The sequence below is a fragment of the Pimephales promelas genome, chromosome 25 (genome assembly GCF_988280905.1).
Source record: "Pimephales promelas chromosome 25, fPimPro1.hap1.1, whole genome shotgun sequence".
NCBI classification, from domain to species: domain Eukaryota; kingdom Metazoa; phylum Chordata; class Actinopteri; order Cypriniformes; family Leuciscidae; genus Pimephales; species Pimephales promelas.
The window spans coordinates 5,136,051-5,161,175 of NC_142793.1; the positions used below are offsets into that span (position 1 = coordinate 5,136,051).

The 25,125-nt window shown below is 39.5% G+C and overlaps 1 protein-coding gene across 1 annotated transcript in view; it reads right to left on the reverse strand.

Moving 5' to 3' along the window:
* flnca (filamin C, gamma a (actin binding protein 280)) overlaps positions 1-22,413 on the reverse strand; it is a 28,218-nt gene extending 5,805 nt beyond the window's left edge. Inside the window, exons 1-42 of the mRNA XM_039656698.2 lie at positions 21,825-22,413; positions 19,543-19,791; positions 18,165-18,262; positions 17,418-17,568; positions 17,095-17,213; positions 16,914-16,991; positions 16,656-16,818; positions 16,369-16,569; positions 15,518-15,655; positions 15,243-15,369; positions 13,900-14,036; positions 13,616-13,809; positions 13,408-13,521; positions 13,139-13,282; positions 12,933-13,056; positions 12,690-12,850; positions 12,523-12,613; positions 12,278-12,447; positions 12,047-12,164; positions 11,678-11,940; positions 10,986-11,583; positions 10,714-10,890; positions 9,950-10,112; positions 9,682-9,842; positions 8,496-8,663; positions 8,188-8,311; positions 6,599-6,755; positions 6,330-6,519; positions 6,211-6,234; positions 5,823-6,067; positions 5,558-5,657; positions 5,301-5,441; positions 3,406-3,534; positions 3,142-3,315; positions 2,901-3,062; positions 2,626-2,829; positions 2,381-2,533; positions 2,161-2,283; positions 1,835-2,071; positions 787-1,059; positions 562-699; positions 351-466 (exon numbers count right to left, since the gene is read on the reverse strand). Coding sequence (XP_039512632.2) covers positions 351-466; positions 562-699; positions 787-1,059; positions 1,835-2,071; positions 2,161-2,283; positions 2,381-2,533; positions 2,626-2,829; positions 2,901-3,062; positions 3,142-3,315; positions 3,406-3,534; positions 5,301-5,441; positions 5,558-5,657; positions 5,823-6,067; positions 6,211-6,234; positions 6,330-6,519; positions 6,599-6,755; positions 8,188-8,311; positions 8,496-8,663; positions 9,682-9,842; positions 9,950-10,112; positions 10,714-10,890; positions 10,986-11,583; positions 11,678-11,940; positions 12,047-12,164; positions 12,278-12,447; positions 12,523-12,613; positions 12,690-12,850; positions 12,933-13,056; positions 13,139-13,282; positions 13,408-13,521; positions 13,616-13,809; positions 13,900-14,036; positions 15,243-15,369; positions 15,518-15,655; positions 16,369-16,569; positions 16,656-16,818; positions 16,914-16,991; positions 17,095-17,213; positions 17,418-17,568; positions 18,165-18,262; positions 19,543-19,791; positions 21,825-22,197 — 7,170 coding nt within the window. The 5' untranslated portion in view covers positions 22,198-22,413. The remainder of the gene's footprint in view (positions 1-350; positions 467-561; positions 700-786; positions 1,060-1,834; positions 2,072-2,160; positions 2,284-2,380; positions 2,534-2,625; positions 2,830-2,900; positions 3,063-3,141; positions 3,316-3,405; positions 3,535-5,300; positions 5,442-5,557; positions 5,658-5,822; positions 6,068-6,210; positions 6,235-6,329; positions 6,520-6,598; positions 6,756-8,187; positions 8,312-8,495; positions 8,664-9,681; positions 9,843-9,949; positions 10,113-10,713; positions 10,891-10,985; positions 11,584-11,677; positions 11,941-12,046; positions 12,165-12,277; positions 12,448-12,522; positions 12,614-12,689; positions 12,851-12,932; positions 13,057-13,138; positions 13,283-13,407; positions 13,522-13,615; positions 13,810-13,899; positions 14,037-15,242; positions 15,370-15,517; positions 15,656-16,368; positions 16,570-16,655; positions 16,819-16,913; positions 16,992-17,094; positions 17,214-17,417; positions 17,569-18,164; positions 18,263-19,542; positions 19,792-21,824) is intronic.
* Between the last annotated feature and the right edge of the window lie 2,712 nt (positions 22,414-25,125).

Sequence of the window (25,125 nt, forward strand, 5' to 3'; positions counted from 1 at the left end):
GATAGATAGATAGATAGATAGATAGATAGATAGATAGATAGATAGATAGAGATAGATAGATAGATAGATAGATAGATAGATAGATAGATAGATAGATAGATAGATAGATAGATAGATAGATAGATAGATAGATAGATAGATAGATAGATAGAGCACACGTCTTTGCTCAACGAAATAATAGTATGGCCGTGAACTGACATGGAGTCAAATTACATTTTGAGCACAGAAATAGCTGAGCCATGACTCAAAGAGCAGAACAAGTTGTCCTGGCAAATGTTTATTTCACTGTTGCTGTGTAGTTACTTGTTCCCTTATTGTTTTGTAAGGTACAGGCTGTGACTAGAGCTTACCTGAAGGCTTGTAACAGTAAGTCGACCAGCATCATCAGACAATGTGGCAACAGGTACAATGAAGGGGCTATCTGGGATATGTTCATTATTGAACTTGATGGAAACTTCATAGTCACCTAAGAGGAGAAATGGGGAATGAGACTGCAATGATTTCAACTTGTTTTCCTATCTGATTGTAACTCAAATCAAGCAAGTTCTTTGTAAACCTTACCTGGCTCTTGCACAAGGTAAACAACACCACAGGATCCATCTTTTCTGTCTTCAAAGGAGATTTCAGCCTTGCTTGGCCCCTCTATAGCAATAGACAGACCGCCTGCTCCAGCCTCTCTTGTCCAAATACTGAATTCAGCTGTCAGAGGGGAAAAAGAAAGATGCAGTAAATGAAAGAAGAAATGTACATTTCTATCATTATATCTATCATTTGTTTAAAACATACCAGGAACTCTTGCGACAGCTCTCTCTAAGCCTGTGCCTCCAGCCCGGACCTTGTGGGAACCTCCTTCTCCGAGAGGCCCGACTGTAAACTGGAAGGGGCTTCCAGGGACATGCTCACCCCTGTATTTGACGTTGACAGTGTGAGAACCCATTTCGACAGGTACGAAGCGGACTCTGTAGGTACTGTTCCCGCTATCAACAATCTCTGCATCTGTTACATTTCCACCAGGGCTGGTCACCTGGGCTGTCATTCCCTGGATCCCCATGTCACCACCTGGAAAGGGGAGAACAAGTAGAGGAAACGATGAAACAAGACCTACTGTATAGAGAGCCTAAGTCCCTCCCCTTCCGGTGGGGACCTTATTTCGGAAAAATATTGAATGGTAGTCAATGGCGAGAGACAACAAATATTTTGATCTCGTTTGAATTGTGCCCTGAATTACACATATGATGTTTGTCAATTTAAAAGATACATTTTAAAGTAAAGAAAGTCGCAGTTTGATGTAAAACCGTTGAAGTATAAGACTGTGAAAATACGTAATTACAAAAACTACAAACCCCAAAGGCGCACATTTTCTCTCAATGACTGAAGCTAACTTTACTGAGGCTATTGTCTGTTATTGTTTCTATAGTCTTACGTTATAATCGTAACGTTTCGCCGTCATGCCTGAGTGTTTTGTACCAGACTGCACACACACGAGCAGCGGATCTCGCTCGTTGTTTCACTTCCCGGGAGATGTAGTTCATAGAGCGATTTTCACATAAAACTAAATGTTACTTCTGTTGTATGACAAACTGCGACGTTTTTGACTTTCAGAATTATCTTTTAAATTGACAAACAACATATGTGTAAATGAGGGCACAGTTCAGACGGAATTAAAAGATAAGTTGTTTCTTGCCACTGACTACCATTCATATTTTTTCCGAAATAAAGTCCCATGAGCCGGAAGCGGAAGGGCGGGACTTAGGCTCTCTATAGGTGGTGGTGTTTTTTGGTGGTGGTGGTTGGGGGGAGGGGGTAGGGGTAGTACAGCATAATAGTGATTTACCCTCTTGTCGAACTGTACCAAAGCTTCCAAGTCGTTCTCTTCCCAGAAAGGACCCAAATACATCTCTGAAAGGGTCGCCACCAAGCTCTGTGCTCTCCTCTACGTGTACTTCCCGCTTAGTCTCACCAGCGTGTGACTTGCTGATTTCGGTGCGTTCTGTACGTGTGTAAGTGTGGCTACTGCGTGTGAAGGTACGAGTTAAGCGCTCCTGTGCCGACATCATCTGAAACCAATTTCCTAAGTAAAAAATAAATCAGATTTCAGACACCTTCACAGTTAATTGTATTCTAACTCACACAATCTCCTTTATCGGCTTTTGTTTTTACCTGGAATTTTAAGGTTTAGGTCACATGCGCTGCCCACTGAAGCAATAGAGGCAGCTTGCCTTTTCCTTGTGATACTCTCCTTCATCCTTCCTTCTCCTGTTATCTTCACTGTAAAAGGACTTCCTACGAAGTGGTGCGAGCAAACGAAATGTTACAAATCTCTGCCGTAACTGCCAGCCTACATGAGCATATCACTGTAAAGAAACACTGAAAAAGTCACCTGGTATATGTTTGTCTGCAAACTTGATGTTGATGATGTAGTTGCCTGGTTCAGTGGGGCAATATGTCACTTTACATGTACCATCTTCCACATCCTCACAATTGATATCCACTTTACTTGGACCTTCGATGGACAATCCAAGACCTCCATATCCTTTGAATCAAGACAGCGTGGAAATAAATTTAATTAGGTGTATTGCACCAGGTTCAAAAGCTCATAACAGGAAAAAGTCTGGAAGAACATACCAGCATTTCTGGTGTCCACAAAGAACTCTGCCACTTCAAAGGTATGAGCTTCAACCAAACCTTTACCAAAAGCTTTGACTCTGCTGGCCTCTCCAATTTCAGTGGGTCCAACCATAATTTTAAAAGGGCTGTTGTTCACATGTGTCCCACTCTTCCTCACGCTGACCTCATGCTCCCCCACTTCCTTCGGGGTGAAGGAGAGACCTGGTGAAGCAGAGATTAGTCGAAGCTGATCTAGTATATCCAGAAAGCATTTTATGGCCTCTTGTGCTTACCAATGTGCTGGTTGGGCAACCTCTTCAGTAGGCAAGGTTCTTCCTTTCCTGATGGAGCTTTGATGCTCGCTGTCAGATAGCTCAGGTCTGTTTCTGTGATCTTCAGTGAGACATCTGCCGCCGTGCCAACGTTCATCTGAGACCTTCGGAGTGAATCGTCACCTACACAAACAGACATATTATCGGTAGGGATGCAAGAGTTGAGTTATTTTTACATTAAGTGACACATTTCGTATCATACCAGTGATTTTTGCAGTGAAGGGGCTCCCAGGAATATGGCTGTTGTCAAACTTGACAATGATGTTGTAATCACCCGGTGCAGTTGGCAAGTAGGACACAGTGCACGTACCATCTTTATTGTCCTTACAACTGATTTCAGCTTTAGATGGACCCTCAACAGCAAGGGACAAACCACCTGTGAAGAGCAAACAAAATGGACCATTTGTCACACTTTTTTCTAAAAGTATATTTATATATTTGCTTTGCTGCAAACACCTTTATCTACCTTGTCCAGCATTCTTGGTAACAACCGTAAAAGTGGCCAGTTTATTGATTATCCCATGACACAAACCAGGTCCATAGGCTGTCACCATCGGACTGTTCATTACATCTACATAGAACTGCATAGGACTTCCTGTGAACATAATTGCATTCAAGCTGTGATTATGTAACCTACATGACACAGTGTATTAATTACTTAACTTAAGTCTCAGTACATATTTGAACACTTAAAGGTAGGGTAAGCTATTTTTTTCATGAACACTTTTTATTATACTGGTTGAAACTCTCTTCACATCCTGATGGCAATCAATAATAGAAATGGTCTAAATCTTAAAAAAAAAAATATATATATAAAAATAAATGTTTGTTCGAATTTGAATTTGGTCCGCCATGTCATAACCATAATTACGAGATGTTCATTATTGGGGACCATTCACGGTAACCGTAACTGGATTTACAGTCAAAATACCCAGAATCAGAAATGATGAATGAATAACCGCAGTCAGAATTATAATAAATTGAATAAAAGTTTTAATGAAGATGGTTTGCCGTTTCATCAGCAGAAGTCAGCTTCAAAACTCACAAAGAGTTTGTTGGCAACTTAAAGCCACACTGCGGAACTTTTTGGCCACTAGATGGTGCTCGACATGTAATTTTCACGTCCAACGTCCCAAGAGGCCACAAGCTCCGCAGCACTGTCGCAAATTAAAGTCAACAAACAGTCAACCGGTCAGCCTCCCGTGTCTTTAGGTTGTGTGTGCTTGTGCTTTTACTGTCTATGGTGCTTGCAATGTATGAGGCGGGCCGGGCAGCCTTGCCGCGCTTGATTCCCTTATCGTCTAATTTTTACAGAAACCGCGGGACATGTGGTGTGTAATGTTAGTGTTTGTGGGTACTACTGAGTCGCGGGCACGTTCACGTTGACAAGAGCCGATTTTATTAGTGCGAGCCCTGCACTGAGGCGGGCTGTTTGTAGAAATGAACACTGGGCTGTGGGCATTTTATTACACTCATAACACCATCGGCTGTGGCCGGAATACTAGAAAATACTACACTGCTTATATGAATTTATCTGGGTTACCTTAGAAACGGCATTTGTGTGCAGGCAAGCGTCCGCATCGGTCGAGCACTCCTCCTCCTTTAGCTCACGCCAGCGAGCGAAGCGAAAGCTGGACCAATGTGTTAATCCTCGTCCTGGCTTTTAATTTGTCACTCTCCCCATTTCTTTTTGAAACCGTTGCCTTCTTCCTTGTAGCTGTTGTTCGGCATGACGAAAACATACGGACGGCAATCAAACGCGAGTTGAGCACTAACGTTAGATTCTGAGGAAGTTGTGGGTGGTGGGGGAAGTGACGTATGCCGTAAAGCGGTCAAATTTTGTAGTTCTTTTTGTGCTCGGGTTCCTACCCGAAACTCGAAGTTACAAAGTGCAAGTAAAAGTGATACAGACACCTTCAGGAGACGGCAGACGCGTCATTCAACCTATTGTAAGTCGATCTACCATCTCAATGGGTTTTGGTATTATATTATAAAGGTTGAAGAGTTCCACGGTGTGGCTTTAAGTTTGTTAGCCTGTCCAAAATTGCCTACCTTACCTTTAAGTCACATTAAAGTATGCATTTTCTGTCAATATAATTATCCATCAAATCAACATATTATTTTTGAATCAAAATTTGATTAAAAAATAATATCATGTTGATTTGATGGATAATTATATTGACACAAAATGTATACTTAAAATGCAGAAAACCGAAACTCTCTGCTAGCATTGTGTGTTTGCAATTGCAAATGAGTTTGATATTATCAAATAAAAGTTATTTTTATTTTATTTTAAGTACATCTTGAGTGTCCAAATGCTTTTGGGGCCATTTCGCATTTAATTTGAAAAGGGGGTCCAACCTGGGATATGGTTGCCGTCATACTTTATGTCCATTTCATGCAGCCCTCTCTCTGTAGGCTGAAATTGCACTGTGACTGTTCCATCTTTGTTGTCCCTGATGAAGGGACGAGCTGTCTTACCAGAGGGCATACGCACCTCCCCTGCAAAACAAATAATACATTTTTTTTTTTTTTTAAACAGACGTGTGATACTTCTAACAACAGCACACAAAATTTGTAACATATTTGCTTTAAGTTAACATGATTAAAGTTGTTACCACTGAGCTCTCCTTGCTGGACAGTGAATGGGATAACCAAGTTCAGGGGTTGAAACATGGTTTTTGTGTCGTCTCTCGGTGCAATAGGCTGATCTGTAGCCTGAGATAGCATACGAACAACAAGCAACAATCAAACAGTGCCCTGCTCACTGTCAATACAGTATTGGATATATTTTATCACTGGTATTGATATCAATAGATCTATAATTGGTTTATCAGGCCAGTGATACACAGTTCAAAACATCTGTTCAGTAATATCACTCACTATGACTTGAAATGGGCTTTTAGGAATATGTTGCCCTCCGAAGCGGATTGTGATAACATATTTTCCAGGCTCGGGTGCAGTATAATATATGTCGAAGGTGCCATCTGGATTTTCTGTTACATCCATATCCATCTCAACGCCATTTGGGGTCAGAACTGTACATGTCACCTTCCCCTTTCCAGCAGCCTTGGCATCCACAGTGATGAATGTCTCTTCTGCCCTCTTAATATTGGGCCCAAGACTTTCTGCTCAAATAACAACATTGTTAAAAACCGAAGATTATGGAAACCTGGTGTGATGGTAGAATATGTAATTATAGAATATAGAATATATCTCCATTTTACAATAATTCATACAATTATTTGAAATTCATTTTCTGATTCCTTACCAACACCATGTCCTCCAATAGACACTGAAAATAAAAAGCAAGCAACAACAAAAAAATCAGTAAAAGCAGAGTTTCGAAAAGAAAGCACAAAACACCAAGCACCAAAATGGAAAGGGTACCTGTGAGCAGACACTTGCTGGCATCCCCAGTTGGCAAGGCTTGGATATTGTAAGGTGAGTATGGAATGTTATCTCCACCATACTTGATGGTTATGGTGTAGCGGCCAGTCACATCTGGCACATAAGATACAGTGTAAGTTCCATCTCTGTTGTCTTGAATGCTAGCTTTTTTCGGCTTTCCCTCTGGATCCTAAATAGAAACAACATTTAAATGCACTGCTCTGGTAATTTATGCATTATTTTGAGGTTTTCTATTCATATGTACTCACAAGGATTTGAACTGTCAGAAGGCCTTTCCCTGCATCACGAGCATCGATGGTAAACTCCACTGGTAGACTGGCAGCAACTCCTTTAGTGTCCAGACCAGGTCCGCTAGCCCGCACCTTACTGGCATCGTGTGAGGGGGCTGAATTGACTTTGAATGGGCTGTTTACAACCACAAAATAAAAAAAGATGCAAATTATGTCTTTAAAGGACAACTTCGGCGCAAAATGAACCTTTGGTCTAATTACACATTGTTACCTAGTCAGCCGTTATCTGAGATTTGTTTTCATGATTCCCGAATGTAAATAGTTTTATCTCTAAAAACAGTTTAGCCTATAACGCTAGTATAATGCTAGTATATAGGGCATAGAGTAACGACAAATAAAAATCGCTTGTTATTACCACTAACAAGGCTCAAAATAGCCCCACACTAACACGACAGCATAATAAGGGTCCCTACATTCAAACCGAAGCATTGAGAACGTTGTCAGTGTCCATACAGTTTAATAAGAAGATATTTTATACACACAGTCAACTTCGCGACTACAGGAAGAAGCCATCTTTGAAATATAGTCTCTACCAGTCGATCTACGAACGCCGATCCATGTGGGCTGATGAGATGTGAATAAGGTGATAAGGTGAGCGCGAACAGTAGGCTACGTGTACATATTGAAGAGAAGAAAACGGTTCGTGTTTGTGTTTCTTCTGGAAGCAATGGACCATATGAGATTCTGTACAGTTCAGCGCACTTGGATCGGCGTTCGTACATCGACTGGTAGAGACTATTTTTCAAAGATGGCTTCTTCCTGTATTCGCGAAGTTGACTGTGTGTATAAAATATCTTCTTATTAAACTGTATGGACACTGACAAAGTTCTCAATGCTTCGGTTTGAATGTAGGGACCCTTATTATGCTACCGTGTTAGTGTGGGGCTATAGGCTTTATGCACAACTTACTTCCGCATTCTGTAAAACAGGTCGCATCGCTTCCGGTCCAGGTCTTTTGTATGTGCTTCATGAAATTTTTTGCGGTTTTACTCAAGATAACTTAAAAGGAGCGAGTAAAGATTAGCATAACCAATATCCCTCACATGTGCAGATTGATATTTAAACGTTTTATATTTTTCTTCTTCACAGTAACGTTTTGATATTTAAATGAAATAAAACGCCAATAACAAAGTGAACTAGTTAGGTTAGCTGATTACCTTAAAAATCCATAGATATCGTAGTCAGTTCTTACGGCCGTTAACACTTTCTCTGACAAGCGGATGCGATGAGACCCGTTTTCCGGTTTTGTCACGTGACGCTCCGCATAAAGCCTATTTTGAGCCTTGTTAGTGGTAATAACAAGCGATTTTTATTTGTCATTACTCTATGCCTATATACTAGCATTATACTACCGTTATAGGCTAAACTGTTTTTCGAGATAAAACTATTTACATTCGGCAATCATGAAAACAAATCTCAGATAACGGTTGACTAGGTAGCAATGTGTAATTAGACCAAAGGTTCATTTTGCGCCGGAGTTGTCCTTTAAGTCACATTAAGGTAACAATTAAATAGTCTAACTTCAATGCATGACTTCAAGATCTTACCTGCCAGGTACTTCTTGGTTGGCGTATTTGACAGACACTGTGTGCGGCCCCTCCTGTGCAGGGGTGTAGTTGACGGTATGCGTTCCATCTCTGTTATTTTTAACAACAACAGGCTCAAGTGTTCCTGTAAGACCGAACATGTTCAAGATTTCATCGGTCAGAGGCAAGTGTGGAACATATATACTGAATTCAGAACTGCATACTAGTATACTACTCGTACTTCGAATAAGTACACTTAAAAAAGTTATTTAGTGTTAGACTGGATCAGAGCATATTTGTAGTGGACTGGAGGGGTTCATGTTTTGTACCTGTTGGTCCATACAGCTGGACCTCTAGAGGAGCCAGACCTGCTTTGCTACTGTCCACAGTGAAGGTTTGTGGAACATGTGCTGTAACTCTGTTAGCAAGTCCAGGACCTGAGCACTTCACCTTACTGACATCCACCACATCCTTAACCAGCACCCGGAATGGACTGCCTGAGAACAGCAACAAATATGAAGTAGTTAGAGAACTATACAATATTGTATTGGTAGTTAAAGGAGAACTCCGGCGCAAAATGAACCTTTGGTCTAATTACACATTGTTACCTATTCAACCGTTATCTGAGATTTGTTTTCATGATTGCCGAATGTAAATAGTTTTATCTCTAAAAACAGTTTAGCCTATAATGCTAGTATAATGCTAGTATATGGAGCATAGAGTAATGACAAATAAAAATCGCTTGTTATTACCACTAACAAGGCTCAAAATAGCCCCACAGTAACACGACAGCATAATAAGGGTCCCTACATTCAAACCGAAGCATTGAGAACTTTGTAAGTGTCCATACAGTTTAATAAGAAGATATTTTATACACACCGTCAACTTCGCGAATACAGGAAGAAGCCATCTTTGAAAAATAGTCTCTACCAGTCGATCTTTGAACGCTGATCCAAGTGCGCTGAACTGTACAGAATCTCATATGGTCCATTGCTTCCGGAAGAAACACAAACACGAACCATTTTCTTCTCTTCAATATGTACACGTAGCCTACTGTTCGCGCTCACCTTATCACCTTATTCACATCTCACCAGCGCACATGGATCGGCTTTCGTAGATCGACTGGTAGAGACTATTTTTCAAAGATGGCTTCTTCCTGTATTCGCGAAGTTGACTGTGTGTATAAAATATCTTCTTATTAAACTGTATGGACACTGACAAAGTTCTCAATGCTTCGGTTTGAATGTAGGGACCCATATTATGTTAGTGTGGGGCTATTTTGAGCCTTGTTAGTGGTAATAACAAGCGATATTTATTTGTCATTACTATATGCCCCATATACTATACTAGCGTTATAGGCTAAACTGTTTTTATAGATAAAACTATTTACATTCGGCAATCATGAAAACAAATCTCAGATAACGGTTGAATTGGCAACAATGTGTAATTAGACCAAAGGTTCATTTTGCGCCGGAGTTCTCCTTTAACATCTTTATAGGTAATTAGATAGTTCACCTGGAATAGGCTGGCCTCCATAAGTGATATTGACATCGTAGTCTCCAGCAGTGAAAGGCATATATTCAACACTGCAACTACCATCTTTGTTGTCCTTACAGAACATTTTGGATTCTGATGCTCCTTCGATGGTTAAACCCAAACCACCTGTCCCAGCACCCCTTTAAAATGATAAGCATGTACAATTAGATGTTAATTCCCCACATCTAATCGAGTTATAAAGCAACTATGACAATTTCTTTTAGGCATATGCACACAGAGTCTATACCTTGTCTCCACTGTGAAGCAGTTGGGTTTGTTAACTAGTCCACCTTCCAGGCCTGGACCATAAGCTCGAACACGTGTTGGGTCACAACCTTCTACAACTGACACCTTAAAGGGGCTCTTAGGAACAGCAACTTCATCATAAAAGACCTCGATCAGGTGCAAACCTACAGTACACAAAGCAAAGAATTACTTGAATTTGAAGAACTCAGCTTTATGCCAATAGGCTACATATAGCTGCCTTAAACATATTATTTAATGCGATTTTATTTAGTTTATAATTCCATCTATGAAATAAGAAAGAACCTTCAGAGTTTGACAGCTTTGTTTGTGATAGTTTGTAATAGGCTCTGTTTTAACCATGAACTGCAGCTGTCATTGGTATTAATATAAGATTTATTTCTGTACGGATGTGCAGAGGGCCCTAGTCAGGCACACAACTATTTAATGATCTCTTTTTACAATGCATTTTCTATTTATAAACTCCCTCTCCATCTGTCATATGCTCTCATTCAGTACCGCTTATAAGCTCTAAAAGCTTCTTGTCTGTATATACACCCCTGGGGCCCCCCTTTCCAGAAACCCCTAAACTTTGCAGGAAAGTGGATCACAAGGGATGATATTCCCATTAATATGATATGATATATACATACATGTATCTTTTTCTAAAAAGATATCTCATTTGAAACACTTAATACTCAAATTGACATATTTATAAGAACATATTTTTTTCCTTAAACATATTTGTTCTGTGTTTGAGTGACATACCATCCTCAAAAGCAGTATATTCCACTCTATATGTGCCGTCGCCCTTATCAGTGATATATGCATCTGTGTTAGCGCCTGATGGATTGATGATGCGAATCTTAACATGATTCCCTCCTTTGGTCTTAGTCTGGGCCCGGGTATCCACAATGAAGTGTGTTGTCACTTCCCTGAGGACCCCTTAAGTGACAGAAAAGCAGGAAAATAAGGCATCATTGATTTGCGGTTGGAAAGTAAATCTCAGAGAATTGTTGTTTACATTTTTTAAACAGTACCTCTTGGCTCGACTCCAGGTCCATACACTTTTATCCCACTCGTGTCCACTGACGGCTCCACCTGAACATGTATGGGGCTCTTGGGCACCTGCTGACCTCCATATTTAATTGTGATGGTGTGTGTCCCATGAAAGAGTGGGGTGTAAGTGACAGAGAACGTTCCGTCACTGTTCTTTTTAATACAAACTTCAGCTTGAGCCCCTGAATCTGACACAATCTCAATGGTGAGTTCAGCCTCTCCTGCTCTACTGCAGTCCACTGTGAAACTGGCCACCTCGCCAGCTTTAGCCCTCTCTAATCCTGGTCCACTCACTATAACCTTGCCAGCATCCAGAGCTGGCTTGACAGCAGCTTTAAAAGGAGAGCCAGGGATATGAGCTTCCCCAAATAGGATATTGATGTTGTAGTCTCCAGCCTCGGTGGGCAAGTAGAAAACTGAGCAGGTTCCATCCCCGTTGTCTTGGCACTCAATCTTAGCTTCACAGGGGCCTTCCAATGTTAGACCCAGACCGCCAGCACCTGCTCCTTTTGTGTCTATGGTGAACGGTGCAGGCTGACCCACAATACCACCCTTAAGTCCTGGTCCAAAGGCACGGACCTAGTGGGAAATCCAGTAACATTAAAATATAGAGCTCACACAATCATCTTACAAAGTCATGAGACCTTTTATTCCCAATAAGCTGTGCCCTTACTTTGGAAGGATCGGCAGGCATGAGTCCCTCCACAGAAAAGGGACTTCTTGGAACAGGGTTCCCATCATAGCTGACGTCCACCTTGTAATGACCCTCCTCGGGTGGGATGTATTTCACACAAGTGGCCTCTTTTGTCTTGTCTGATTCCAACTTACAAGGTATTGGTCTACCAGAGGGTGAGGTTATGCTCACTTGTACCTTACCCTGTCCACCTGCCCCTTTAGTGCTAACAATAAATTCTTGGTCCTTTCCAACTTCCACTTCTGCAACACATACAGCAGTTTAGTAAGCATGAGAGTAGTATGCATTTACAGTTGATGGTTCAGGTTGTAAAATACTTTGGTTTAACTGTTGAGTTAGAGTGCTTACTTTCATTAAGGCCTTCAACTTTGACTTTGCCTAGATCGAGTGAAGGGGCAACTGTGACATTGAAAGGACTTTTGGGAACGGGATCTCCACCATGTGTGACCATGATAGCCATCTCACCCTAATTTGCAGAAGATTAGGCATTTATTGCTGGTGATACATAACCTTTCCAATCTTAATAATATTCATGTTCAAAGCAAAAATAACATGGAGTAGATGATAGTGACTTCTGACCTGATGAAGTGCAGTGTACTTCACAGTGTAGGAGTAATCGTGATTATCAATGATCTCAAAATCTTTAACAGCGTTTCCTTTAAAAGCAGTTTTGAACTGCACCTCCGGTTTTGCCTTTCCTGCTCCCTTTGTGAAGATGGTGAAATGGGTTGGAATATCCACTTGAATGCCTAGGAAGCAGAGTTGTGTGAATTAAAATGAATTTCTCTGGGGCTTAAGGTCTCAATGTTGCGGCTTACACCCACCTGTCTTGTTCAGTCCAGGACCTTCAGCTCTGACTTTACCGGCATCATGAGACGGATCCACCTTGACTTTGAATGGGCTGCTGGGGATTTCCTGTTTTAAGCAGAGAATAGTTTGATATGTTCACTTAGCATCAGGCAAGAAGCAAAAAGTTTGTTCAGTGCTTTACCTGATCTGCAAAAAGCACCATGATTGTGTAACGGCCAGGGCCAGGGGGTGTGTACTTTACAGTGAAGGTGTCGTTGTCATTTTTAATGATGTCAAAATCGATATCTGCCTCTGCTGGACCCACCACACCTGGGGCACATTTGATGCCAATGCTAATATCACCTAAGATATAGTCAGAATGGTTAGCCACATTAAAACTTTGTTACAGTGTCATATGATGAAAAAACAAACTCATTATGCAAACCTTGGCCAGCTTTACTGCAGTCAACAGTGAAGTAGGTGGGCTCATCTGCCTTTAGGCCAGTTTTCTCAACTCCAGGCCCATAGACCTTCACTTTGTCTGGGTGACAGCCTTCACCAACAAGAACCTTTAAAAACAAAGTTTTTAAAGCAATGACTCAACTAATAGTGCTGTTCCAACACATAAATACTACACTGAAAAATACTCACTCTGAAGGGACTCTTGGGTACGTTGACCTCCCCCCAGGTTAATATGATGGTGTGCTTCACCGGCTTGGTAGGAACATACACACAAACAAAAGTGCCATCTCCCTTATCAGTAATTTGAATGTCAATCACACAGCCCTCAGCATCCTAGAAGAAAGTTTGCAGAAATGTAAGATTTCATGTTTGAATGTATGTTTCTTTGTTATATGCTTAGCATTAGTCTACCATCATTACAAAAAAGCGAAGCATTGAGAATATTCCACATATTAAACCTGAGCATAGATCTTCAGACTGCCTTTGCCAGCTTCTCGAGCATCTACAGTGAATTGTGTTGATTTGTTGACAATAACTCCGGTGGGCTCCAGGCCTGGCCCAAACGCTTTGACCTGCACATGAGATTCATCAGATCAATAACACTGACACTGACAACAAAATCAAATCAGAGATGACTTTTGATTATTGTTTCCATGTGTAAAACACCTTCTCAGGGAAGACATCATTAGCTGCTGGAAGGATATGGGCCATGAAAGGGCTGTCTTTGATATCTTCATCATCACAGATGACATGAACTGCATAATCTCCGGGTTCGGTAGGCCAGTAACGCACATCACAGGAACCGTCCCCTTTATCATCACACTCTATCTTTGCTTGAGAAGGGCCCTCGATTGAAAACCCTTTAAGGAAACGAGAAGGTGTCTAAAAATTAGCAGGACACAAAGAAGAAAGTATCTTATTTATTGTCTTCTTAATGTAGAATCGCCCACCTAGAGTTCCTACTTCTGTTCCAATGGCCTCAACAACAAAGTCAGCTGACTTTCCAACCATTCCAGTCTTCAAGCCAGGACCCCAAGCCCGCACTTTTTGTGGTCCAGCTTCTTTGCTGACTTCCACTTCAAATGGGCTAGAATAATCACATTTTAAACAGTGCTGAGATTGAACATAAAATATAATAGAGGAAACTTTGACACAGAGGAAGGCGTGAAAGTGATTTCACCAAGTAGAACATGTTTTTCACCTGGAAAAACATTTTAATCAAACAAACAAGACTGGATTTGCAGACGATTAAGAGTAAAGAACGTGCTGTGCCGTCTATATTGGATCTGACAGGAATTGTGCAACAAACGGACTCTTGGTTGAACATTAGGGTTGGGTATCGTTTGAATTTGAACGATTCTGATTCAGATTGCGATTCCTTGTTTCGATTCCGGTTCCTAACGATTCTCGATTCCGATTCTTTTAAGAGGCAGGGTCAAAAAAGTTTAGCTAACCTTGCTAACCAACGGCCTTTCTGAAGGAAATAATCCTTTCTGAAGGAAATACTCCTTCTGTAAAAATTTTGCATTTTGCCGAGATTTCGTTATTTTTAGAAAAGTGAAGCCACACTTTGGATCGCCGACGTAAGGTACTCATGTTCGACTCGCGCGGTTATGGAAACACTTCCGGTAGACGCTTCTTCCTTGGTGTTGTTCAGCGGTTTCTTCTTCCACTCGGTGGACTGTGAATATCGAAACTAGGAATCGAAATTTTAACTTTTGAACGATTCCGGGAAAAACTAAAAGTTAGTCTCGGTTCCAATTGATACTCGATTCTCGATACCCAACCCTATTGAACATGTATAGGCGAATCCGGTTGCCATTTGACAACATTAAACGTTTTCCCCCACGTACACCGTCGGGTGAGTTAAACTCATTATAATATGCAAAACTGTTATCCACTCACAGCAGTGGGCGTTTATTTCCAAGTCTTCAGTGCGACACGCCCATAAAAACCTGTTTTTCAGGAAGGCTCACAACTTGGGTACAAAATAGCCTATTACTTATTCATTTTAATGTTTTTGAATGCAAAAACCAAGCGAACGTCATAAGTTGACATCAGACAACAATATAATAACGTTTTAAAAGCCAGTTCATGACCCCTTTAATGTCAAGTTCAACCCTCTGATTTTAGGGATAAGTTATGAGCAGGGATAGGGGTAGGGTTAGGACAATGTTTTTGGACAGGAATGTTGTTCCAGAATCAACAAAAGTTGTATGGTAAAATCATGCCTAGAGAAAGGTCTGTATATTTGCATTACAGCGGTTAACTAAGATGTACAACTAGCTCTCACCCGCGTGGGATAGGTTGGCCTCCCCATGTGATGTTTACATTATATTTTCCAGGCTTAACAGGGCAATAATCACACTTGAACTGTCCATCACCAACATCAATTACTTTCACAGGCACCTCTACTCCTCCTGAAAACATATGCACAGAATGTTTTGTTTTTTCTTGGAAAGGTAATTGCAAAAGAATACAAGTCTTTTTCAGAATACAAGTGTTCAGTTTTAATAGTAAAATAATCCCCACAATATACCCCAGAAAGAACGTTTATAAATGACTCACCTGGCCCTTTAACAGAGACCTTCAACTCTCCGCTTCCTGCACCTTTGGTAAAAACTGTGAAATCCGCCACCTCCTTGACCCGAACGCCCTTAGGCTGCAGTCCACGGCCAGTTGCACGACAGGCATTAGCATTGCTGGCTGATGGGGACAAAATAAACATATTATGAAATCTCCCAATATTTTTTAAATGCACAGACTAAAGCAGTGTTAGTATCAAGCGAGGTGCTGTGCTTCCGGTCAGTTGCTCGATGACAAACAGCAACACTGGACAAGTAACTTATGATAAGAATAAAACATAAGAAATTCGTAGAATACAAAAGGAAATTCATAAAATACAATACAAAAAATTGCAAGAATGGTCATTTTATAAGCATCCAAACCGACAGTATTACAAATACTTTTGCTTTGTCACATTTTTTATTTATATAGCACTTTTTATGTATAAAATCTAAAAAAAAAAATGTAAATGCTTTTTTTTTTCAACATGACACTCATATAAATATTATGTAAGATAATGTGCTCCTCCAATACAAACACATAACTTTGGTATTGCTCTTTTCCTACCATGCCTCAAGTGGGTGTTTTGATGTATGGTAGGAATTAAGCTGCTGCGAACAAGCAGAGAAGCTAAGCTTTAGCCCGCAGAGGTTTGCGCACCTTTCTTTTTATGTGGGGGTATCTGCTTCTGAGGCGCAGGAGAAGGTTTAGGGTGCGCTACAAAATAAACAATTGTGTTTTTGGTGTGGGAGAGATTTTCTTTGTTGCCCACTTTTCCAATATGGCTAACACATTTAAAGACATTTGATTCATTCAACAAGGTTTATAGTGAAAGAAAATGATCCAATGATTACCCTCAGAGATGTTCACTTTAAAGGGGCTGTTGGGTATGGGCTGTCCAGCAAAAGTCACGTGGATGGTGTGCGGCCCCTCCTGAATAGGTTTGTAGGTGCAACGGAAGATGTTATCACCCTTGTTTTCTAGAATAACTTCGACAGTGTTGTTTTTATTCTGAGGGTCAACAATGACCACACTAACATCTCCAGCCCCAGCACCTGAAATGAGTGAGACAGAACCTGAAGTGAGTGCAACTTCATATAGAAAAACATCGTCCAAACCACATTTTGTGCATTCTGCTCACCTGCAGTATAGATGTCAAAATGAGTAGGTTTATGGGCCGTATTGCCAACTGCCTCAAGACCTGGTCCTCGAGCCTGAACTTTGCTGGGATCCCCCAGAGCCTTCGCCACATTCACCATGAAGGGGCTCTTATCAATGTCCTGACCAGCAAAGAGTACCTTCACCTGTGATATAATAGAATAAATAAACAACCATGCAACTGGACAGAAACAAATGTCTATCCTTAAATGGACAACTATGTTCTTGTAATAATGCATACCTTGTGGGGTCCCGCAACCTTGGGCACATAAGTGACAGAGAATGTCCTCTTCTTGTCATTGTTGGGGACAACTTTAGCCTTAATTTTAAGAAAATTAAAAGATAGATTTTAGTTTAAAAATTTGTTTCACATTGATGCACCATTTACAGAATGCTAGAGAATTATATATGACACTTCTCACCTCCTCAGTGTGACCCTCTGGGTCCTCTACATATACAATCACTTCACCAAGTCCAGCCTCCAGTGTTTCTACAGTAAATACGGCTGGCTTCAAAACCATGTTCCCCTGAGGCTCAATACCTGTTTTCATAAAGATAAAAATAAACTGTCATACATATTAAGTCTTTCAACAACAGCAATACTCAGAATGGAATACTTGATTGTATGCAAAGTGCGCAAATAGCCCTTATTTTAAAATTCCTTTTACTAAATCTGTTTAGCTTTTGTGCTGACAAAACACTTTCGACTGCGCTTGGAGTGCAGTATAAGCCTTAGTTTGCTCACCTGGTCCATAGGCCTTGGCTTTTTTGGGGTGCAGCTGTTTTGGCTTAAGAGGGGCTCCAGGCTTCAGTTTAGCTTTGGGAAATTGAGAGAGGTATGTCATCACTGAATGCTCATCCACATCTGGATCCACAATTTCCTCTGGAGCTATCACCTAGAGATCAAAAATGCACACATGTCAGGTGAATTAAGAATTAAGTATACAGGGCCTCATTAACTAATAGCTGCTTTTAAGTTCCATATGTATGTGCTCAGAAAAAAAAAAGTTACTACACCAAATTTACATTGGAGAAGTAACTAGTAAACTACTCAGAAAGCCTGTTTATGATGACATAAACATGCACCCTTCCAGCATTATTTTTTTTTTCACCATCACATTTGTTCCACCATCACAAGGTGGTGGCAATCTCTTCAGATACTATATTTATCCACAGAGTGCCGCGGTTTGAAAGCAGCCTTCGACAAGCCAAGGGCAGGATTTACCAGGAGCCAGACCCCTCCCACATCCCCTTAACAGTCAGCAGGGAATTTAGCCCTAAGAATTTATGACACACATGCTACACCATCCATGGAATCTCACACTTATCCCATGAGGATAACAGAGCAGGCACCACAACGTGCTGAAACCACTTACATTTTACACAAACCCATGCCGACACTACCTTCCTCATGACTTCCTTTTATACTTTTAAGTAGAGTATAAAATTCATTAGCTAACCAAAGTGGTGTTAATGTTGAGTGGATGTTCACCTGTGGCACACCGAGCCAGTCATCGGCCTGCTGCATGGCCTCGCGAGCATTTGCAACAGGCTTGTTGGGGTCCCATTTCTGCCAGTCAGGGCACAGACCTACATAAAGAGTTAAATTGATATGAGCGAATCATTACAGTTCTTCATTAATGAGGTCTTAAGCCACAAACTATACTTAAAAGGTAAAAGAAACATTTTATTGAAACAATAATGTCCTAACTTTATAAATCAGTTATGATATCAGAACCTCCCATACACTTGGTCTGCTCTTTATAAATTGTTTATTCAAAATGTCAAAAGAAATATATAACGTATCCAAAATATAAAATGATAATGGTAATGCTGTGATTTGTCAAAAGCCAGCAACACCCTGTATGGTCATGACTGTCTCACAGGGACTGTTTCATATCAACTACACTGAAGTAAACACTTTACTCCACTACCCCTCTCCTTAGTATGGCTCCATGTGAGCAAAGAGTGGGGCAGGAAGTAGGTCATGATTTAGTTTTACCTTTTTATTATTTTTATTATTGCCATGGTATTATTTCTCTTCCAAAGGACAATAAAATGGGTTAAGCTCTAGTTAAGTATAGTCACACATAGGGTTGGGTATCGTTTGAATTTGAACGATTCTGATTCCGATTCCGATTCCTTGTTTCGATTCCGGTTTCTAACGATTCTCGATTCCGATTCTTTTAAGAGGCGAGTCAAAAAAGTTTAGCTAACCTTGCTAACCAACGGCCTTTCTGAAGGAAATACTCCTTCTGTAAAAATACTCCTTTTGTCACAAATTTTGCATTTTGCCGAGATTTCGTTATTTTTAGAAAAGTGAAGCCACACTTTGGATCGCCGACGTAAGGTACTCATGTTCGACTCGCGCGGTTATGCCAACACTTCCGGTAGACGCTTCTTCGTTGGTGTTGTTCAGCGGTTTCTTCTTCCGCTCGGCGGACTGTGAATATCGAAACTAGGAATCGAAATTTTAACTTTTGAACGATTCCGGGAAAAACGAAAAGTTAGTCTCGGTTCCAATCGATACTCGATTCTCGATACCCAACCCTAGTCACACAAAACTATTCAGAATTTTATTAAAACTTCTGAATGATTGTATTACATAATTCATTTACTTAACTCGTTTTATATTGGCACTGAAACTCAATCAGTTCTATTTCTGACAATGAATTATCTTGTGTTCTTGCCCTTTTTTTCTAAAAAATCTAAAACGAAGTTAACCATCAAATTGGTCAAAGCATTGAAAGTCAAGTGAGAACCCAAAATCTCTGGACAAATGTGATTGTTAACCAGGACTTCCTCACCCAAACACAAAAACCCAAAGTCAAACCAAGCAAACCGCTGATAATGTCAGAATGTGTACTCACCAGGGGCACAGTTGTCCACGAGGGCACCAAGGGCCTTGCCATCCCTCCAGTCTTTGTTAAAGTTGTTAATAGGCAGCTCTGGAACTTTATTCTGAATCCAGCCCAGCAATCTTTGTTTGGGAGTGAGTTTCTTAACCTCTTCATCATCCTCATCATCCCACATGGGCATGGAGATGGAATAATGGAGAATGAGTGTCCATATGAGACCCAGAATCAGTTTCAGGTTCCCATCTACAATGGCTTTGCTGTCTACACAGGTCAAAGACAATCACAAGAAAACTGATTTTTGAAAAAGTAGGAACAAGTGTTTGTATTAATAATAGTTCCGCATCAGTTTACTGTCATTACTGTCACTGTCATACCGTCAAATTCTGTTAATTAATTACTCACACTTATGTCGTTCCAAACACGTAAGACTTTTGTTCATCTTCGGAACACAAATGAAGATGTTTGAACGAAATCTGAGAGATTTCTGTCCCTCCATTGACAGTCCATGCAACTACCATTTTGATGCTTCAAAAAGTTCATAAAGACATCGTAGAACTAATCCAAATGAATTAAGTGTTTTAGTCCGAATTTTCTGAAGAGACATGATCACTTTGTAAACATTCATCAACTCACACATCAGTTATAGTAAATGTAGGCTCAAGCATGTTTGATTGATGTGCAAGAACCAATGAGGTTCATTCTAGTGTAACGCATCATGCTTGAGCTTCTGCAAGAACCAATGAGGTTAATTCTTGTGTCACGCATCACGTTTGAGATTCAGCAAGAACCAATGAGGTTCATTCTTGTGTTATGCATCACATTTGAGCTTCAACAAGAACAAATGAGGTTCATTCTTGTGTTACTTATACTTTTTGAGCTTCTGCAAGAACCAATTGTGTTTATTCTAGTGTTACGCATCATGTTTGAGCTTCAGCAAGAACCAATGAGGTTAATTCTTGTGTCACGCATCACGTTTGAGATTCAGCAAGAACCAATGTGGTTCATTCTTGTGTCACGCATCACTTTTGAGCTTCTGCAAGAACCAATGAGGTTAATTCTCGTGTTACGCATCATGTTTGAGCTTCTGAACCAATGAGGTTTGTTCTCACATGTCCAGGCAAGTACAGTTGAGCTTCTGTTTGTTTTGACTGATCATTTTTTTATATATGAATAAAAGCCTAAATTAAATCTGTTTATCATATAAAGTGATCGTGTGTCAAAATGAAATTGGACTAAACTGCTCAATATGGATTAGTTTTACGATCTCTTTATTAGCTTTTTCAAGTGTCAAATTGGTAGTTGCGTAGCTGTCAATGGAGGGACAGAAATATCTCAGTTTCATTCAAATATTTTCATTTGTGTTCCGAAGATGAACAAAAGTCTTACGGGTGTGAAACAACATGAGGGTGAGTAAAAAAACAACATACATTTGTGAGTGAATTAACCCTTTAAGTAGTCAAGTCTCCCCTAAACAACTTTGCACAACTGGTTTACACAAAGTCTGCTCTTTATCTATCAAAGCAGCTCTAAATGTTGACCAAGAAACAGCAGTCAGTGATGTAACTGCAATATTTACTCTGTATCCATTAATACTTCAACAAGTTTTTACAGCATGTCTAGAGACTAATAAAACCTTAGAGATGAATCTAACCTTTCACCTTATAAACAATATAACAAACAAGCTGTGGCCCTTTAAAACTGTTTTCCATTTCACTGACACATGGAAGCCCAATGTGTACATGGTGCTGAAATACTACAGCCAGACTCTGACCTGACACCAGAACTTTAGATGGAGGTAAAGAAGTGAGCATCTGAATGCAGATAATGTTTACGGGCAGGCTTGTGTGAGAGAGAGAGATACAAAAACAGCAGTAATATCAACTTTTTGTAACTTCACTTCAAGTAAACAAATAATATGAATAATTCATAATTCATTTATTAAAGTAAATCAGAAGTAGGCTACAAATATGTTAATGTTAAACATTAAAATTTAAGTTTAAATAGAAATTATGGTAACACGTTAGATAATGAAACACATATTCACTATATTAACTTTTTAGCTTGCATATCGTATAGCCTATCCCTTAACCACCAAAACATAACCACTACCACAAGCAAGTACGAGTTAATTGATGGAAAATCCTAATAGTGAAGCTTAAGTGTTAAAGAAATGTTATTGTGTCAATTCAATGTTATAGAACTTAAATATAAAAACAAAAAAACTTGTTTAACTTTAAGTGTTGGTGTTTTTATTTTTGTTCCTGTCTAACTAGGCTAGTTAAATCAGAACTTACCTATTGACACTAATTTGATTCGCTCTCTGTCCAGAAACTCCAGCGCCACCGACACGTTCTCCAGTTTCATTTGTCTGAAGTTTGGTCTGACGTTATGCTTTCTATACATTTTCTTCTGACTGAGGACCTCCAGAAGCGCGATGAGTTTGAGCCCATCGCCCAGGTCTTTCTGGAGGTCAGTGAGGCTCTTATTGACGCATTTGAGATGTTCATTGCACCACCTGGTGAAGGTGTTCTGCTGGATCTTCTTCCACGGCGCGTCCTCAGCCAGATCTTTCTCAGTTGCTGGCATCTCTTCGTCTTCCTCTTCCCCAAGGTCCGTGCCCTGGTAGTATTGAGGCGGCAGATCGTCTAAATGTGTGTAATTGCTCATGATGGACTCTTCCTTTTATACTTCAAATGCGAGAAATTCACAGCTCGTCACTTTTGCGGGAGAGTGTAAGAGGCGCAGAGGCGCGCACAGATCAAAAGTTAACAAAAAAAGTAAAAAAAAAAATAAAAACAGACAGATTTTCACAGACACTTGTGAAAAGTGATCTTCTGTCAGGACGATGATAGATTATCCGATTTACGGTTTACAAGGCGGCCAGACCCCGTTTTTAATTCTCAGTCCCCTGTCAAATGTAGTCGCTTCTTCTTAATGGACACTTCGCGTTTGAAGAATATCACTTTTTGACAAATGAAAAAGTCACTTTTGCTGCTCCACAGCTCGCAGGAGTGAAACTCAGTTTGAAATGAAGAGAGGGTGAATGAAGGGGGCTTAAATGCACCCAGGACCACTGAGATCACATCACACTGATGTCATGCTGTATACAGGAGTATGACGAACTAATTTTCTAATTCCGAAGGATATCTATCATAGATCAGATTGGTGGAGATGAATGAGACAGGCTGTGATTGGCCAGTTGAGACACACTTATTTCTGGACTAAGAGGGCGGGTGAATGTCCTCTCATTTGTAAACTGTGCGGTCACCAGCTCTGTATGACAAAGTCACAGCAAAAATAGAGAATGACGGCGCGAGACATTATGCTCACATAGGCTGTTACGTTATAATAAATGATTAGTGAATGAAGAACGATATAATTACAGACAGCTTCATAAAAAGGTAGTACTGCGCTCAAATATGTTTAAGCCTTTTGTTTTTTTGTTTTTTTGCAAGTTTTAGCCCACGCATTTCAATTAATTGTAAAATTCCATCAAACTGAATTGAATAAGTTACATATTATTCATATTGTATATTAAACATTTTAAATGTGTAAAAAAGCTAACTAGAGCTTAATAAAACAATTTTAAAAAAACTTAATTGAAAAACTTTTTTCAATTTTTTACTAAACAAATTCTTAATTGTCAATATCAATGACGTGAAAAGATTATTAAATTATGAGTTATTCAATTAGCCTATAATTATGCCCATAAAAAAGTCAATTTGATGGAATTTTACTATTAATTGGCTTAAACTTTTTTTTTTTTTTTTTTGCCTTAACTCTAAAACCGTATTTCCCTGCCAAATGTGGGCAAAATAGTTTTGATTTATTTAAAAAAAAAAATACTTCCCTTGATCTGAGCGGTACAAGACTTGGTTACTTGACTAAATTCTACAATGTTAAGTGGGTAAAAAAAAATCTTAATCTTAATCTTGTATTTGGGTCAAAAATGGGCACCCATAGAAATGAATGGGAAAAACCAACCCGATCTCACGACCAAAAAACTGTAATTTAGAGCATTCTAAAATAAGCCAAAATAAGACACCATGTGACAGCAAAGTCACTTCATCTTTAGGTTTTAGCTCTAAGAACTTATTGGAATGATATTTTAATGTAGTTAAAAAAATATAAAAAAAATAAATAAAATAAACATAAGCATAATTTACATAGACAATATGGTACTCTTTGAAGTAAATAAATTAAAAAATACCCCCAAAATTAAAAAAAAAACATCATAAATGGATAGACAAAACTTTATTGAAGACAGTGATATAACATTTATAATAAATAAAAATTAGGATCACACCTGAGTCCTCTGTGCCCACATTTGTCCACAATTACAGGATTAAGGGCTATAAAGTGAATATGGTTTGAGGGCTGCCCGCATCATTATATTATATTATTGTCACATGTGGGTTTTGTATCTTTAAGTCAAGTAAAGTCACATTTATTTAAATAGCGCTTTTTACAATACAGATTGTATCGAAGCAGCTTCACAGTGATAACATGTAATACAACACAGATCAATAATATTGTTGAATATTAAATGTCCCCAACTAAGCAAGCCAAAAGCAAGGCAACAGTGGCAAGGAACCAAAACTCCATCAGGTGACAGAATGGAGAATAAAACCTTGGGAGAACCCAGGCTCAGTCGGGGGCCAGTTCTCCTCATCTTGTTCTTGTCTGTCATGTGTTCCCCTGTCTTTTCATGTCAGCTGTTCCCCGTTTTGTTGATTAGTCTCCCCAGGTGTTTCTGATTAGCCACACCCCCTTGTTACCTTGTTTAGCTTGTTTGTCTGTATTTATACCTCTGTTCTCCAGTTGTTGTTTGTCGGTCGTTGTTTAACTGTAGCTTTGTTTCGAGTTTCTGTTTCTTCGGTTTCCTTGGATTGCCCTTTTGTTTGATTATTATTAATAAAATTAGTCACTGCATTTGGATACGTCCTTGCCTCTTCATTACTATTATATTATATTATATTATATTATATTATATTATATTATATTATATTATATTATATTATATTATATTATATTATATTATATTATATTAATCACAGTTTCACTCACTTTGTTTTCCTGTTTGCACTATTTCCTCCGAGTTTGTTGTCATTGTGTCTGTTTTGAGTCTTCATCACTGTCAGCTTTGCACCTTTATTAAAGTTCCCTTGTTCTGTTCATTTTTGTCGAGTCCTGTCAATGTTTGGATGCGTGTTATGCTAAACTCTCTTACATTAGTTTACACCTACAAAACCTTACATGTGCATGTGAAATTTGCATGTTTTCTGAAATTTCCAGGAGAAGTTGTATTTCTATATAAATTATAAATTAAATATTGTAACAAGATCACTCAGAAATCTTGTTCATTCATTCAAAAAGTTATCAACCCAATACTTGAAAAAAAATTTAAATGTTAAGTGCTTTTTATAAGGACATTAGGATCCCTCTGCTCAAGCCTTTAAACTGTTACTGGGATCAAGTGTCATGTGACAGAAAATGCGTCAACATTTTAATCCAGGCAGAGCATGGCATGGTCTTGCACTTTACTGTGGTTTGGTAATGTGACAGCAGTTGATATTGGTCTGTTTAGGGAGCAAA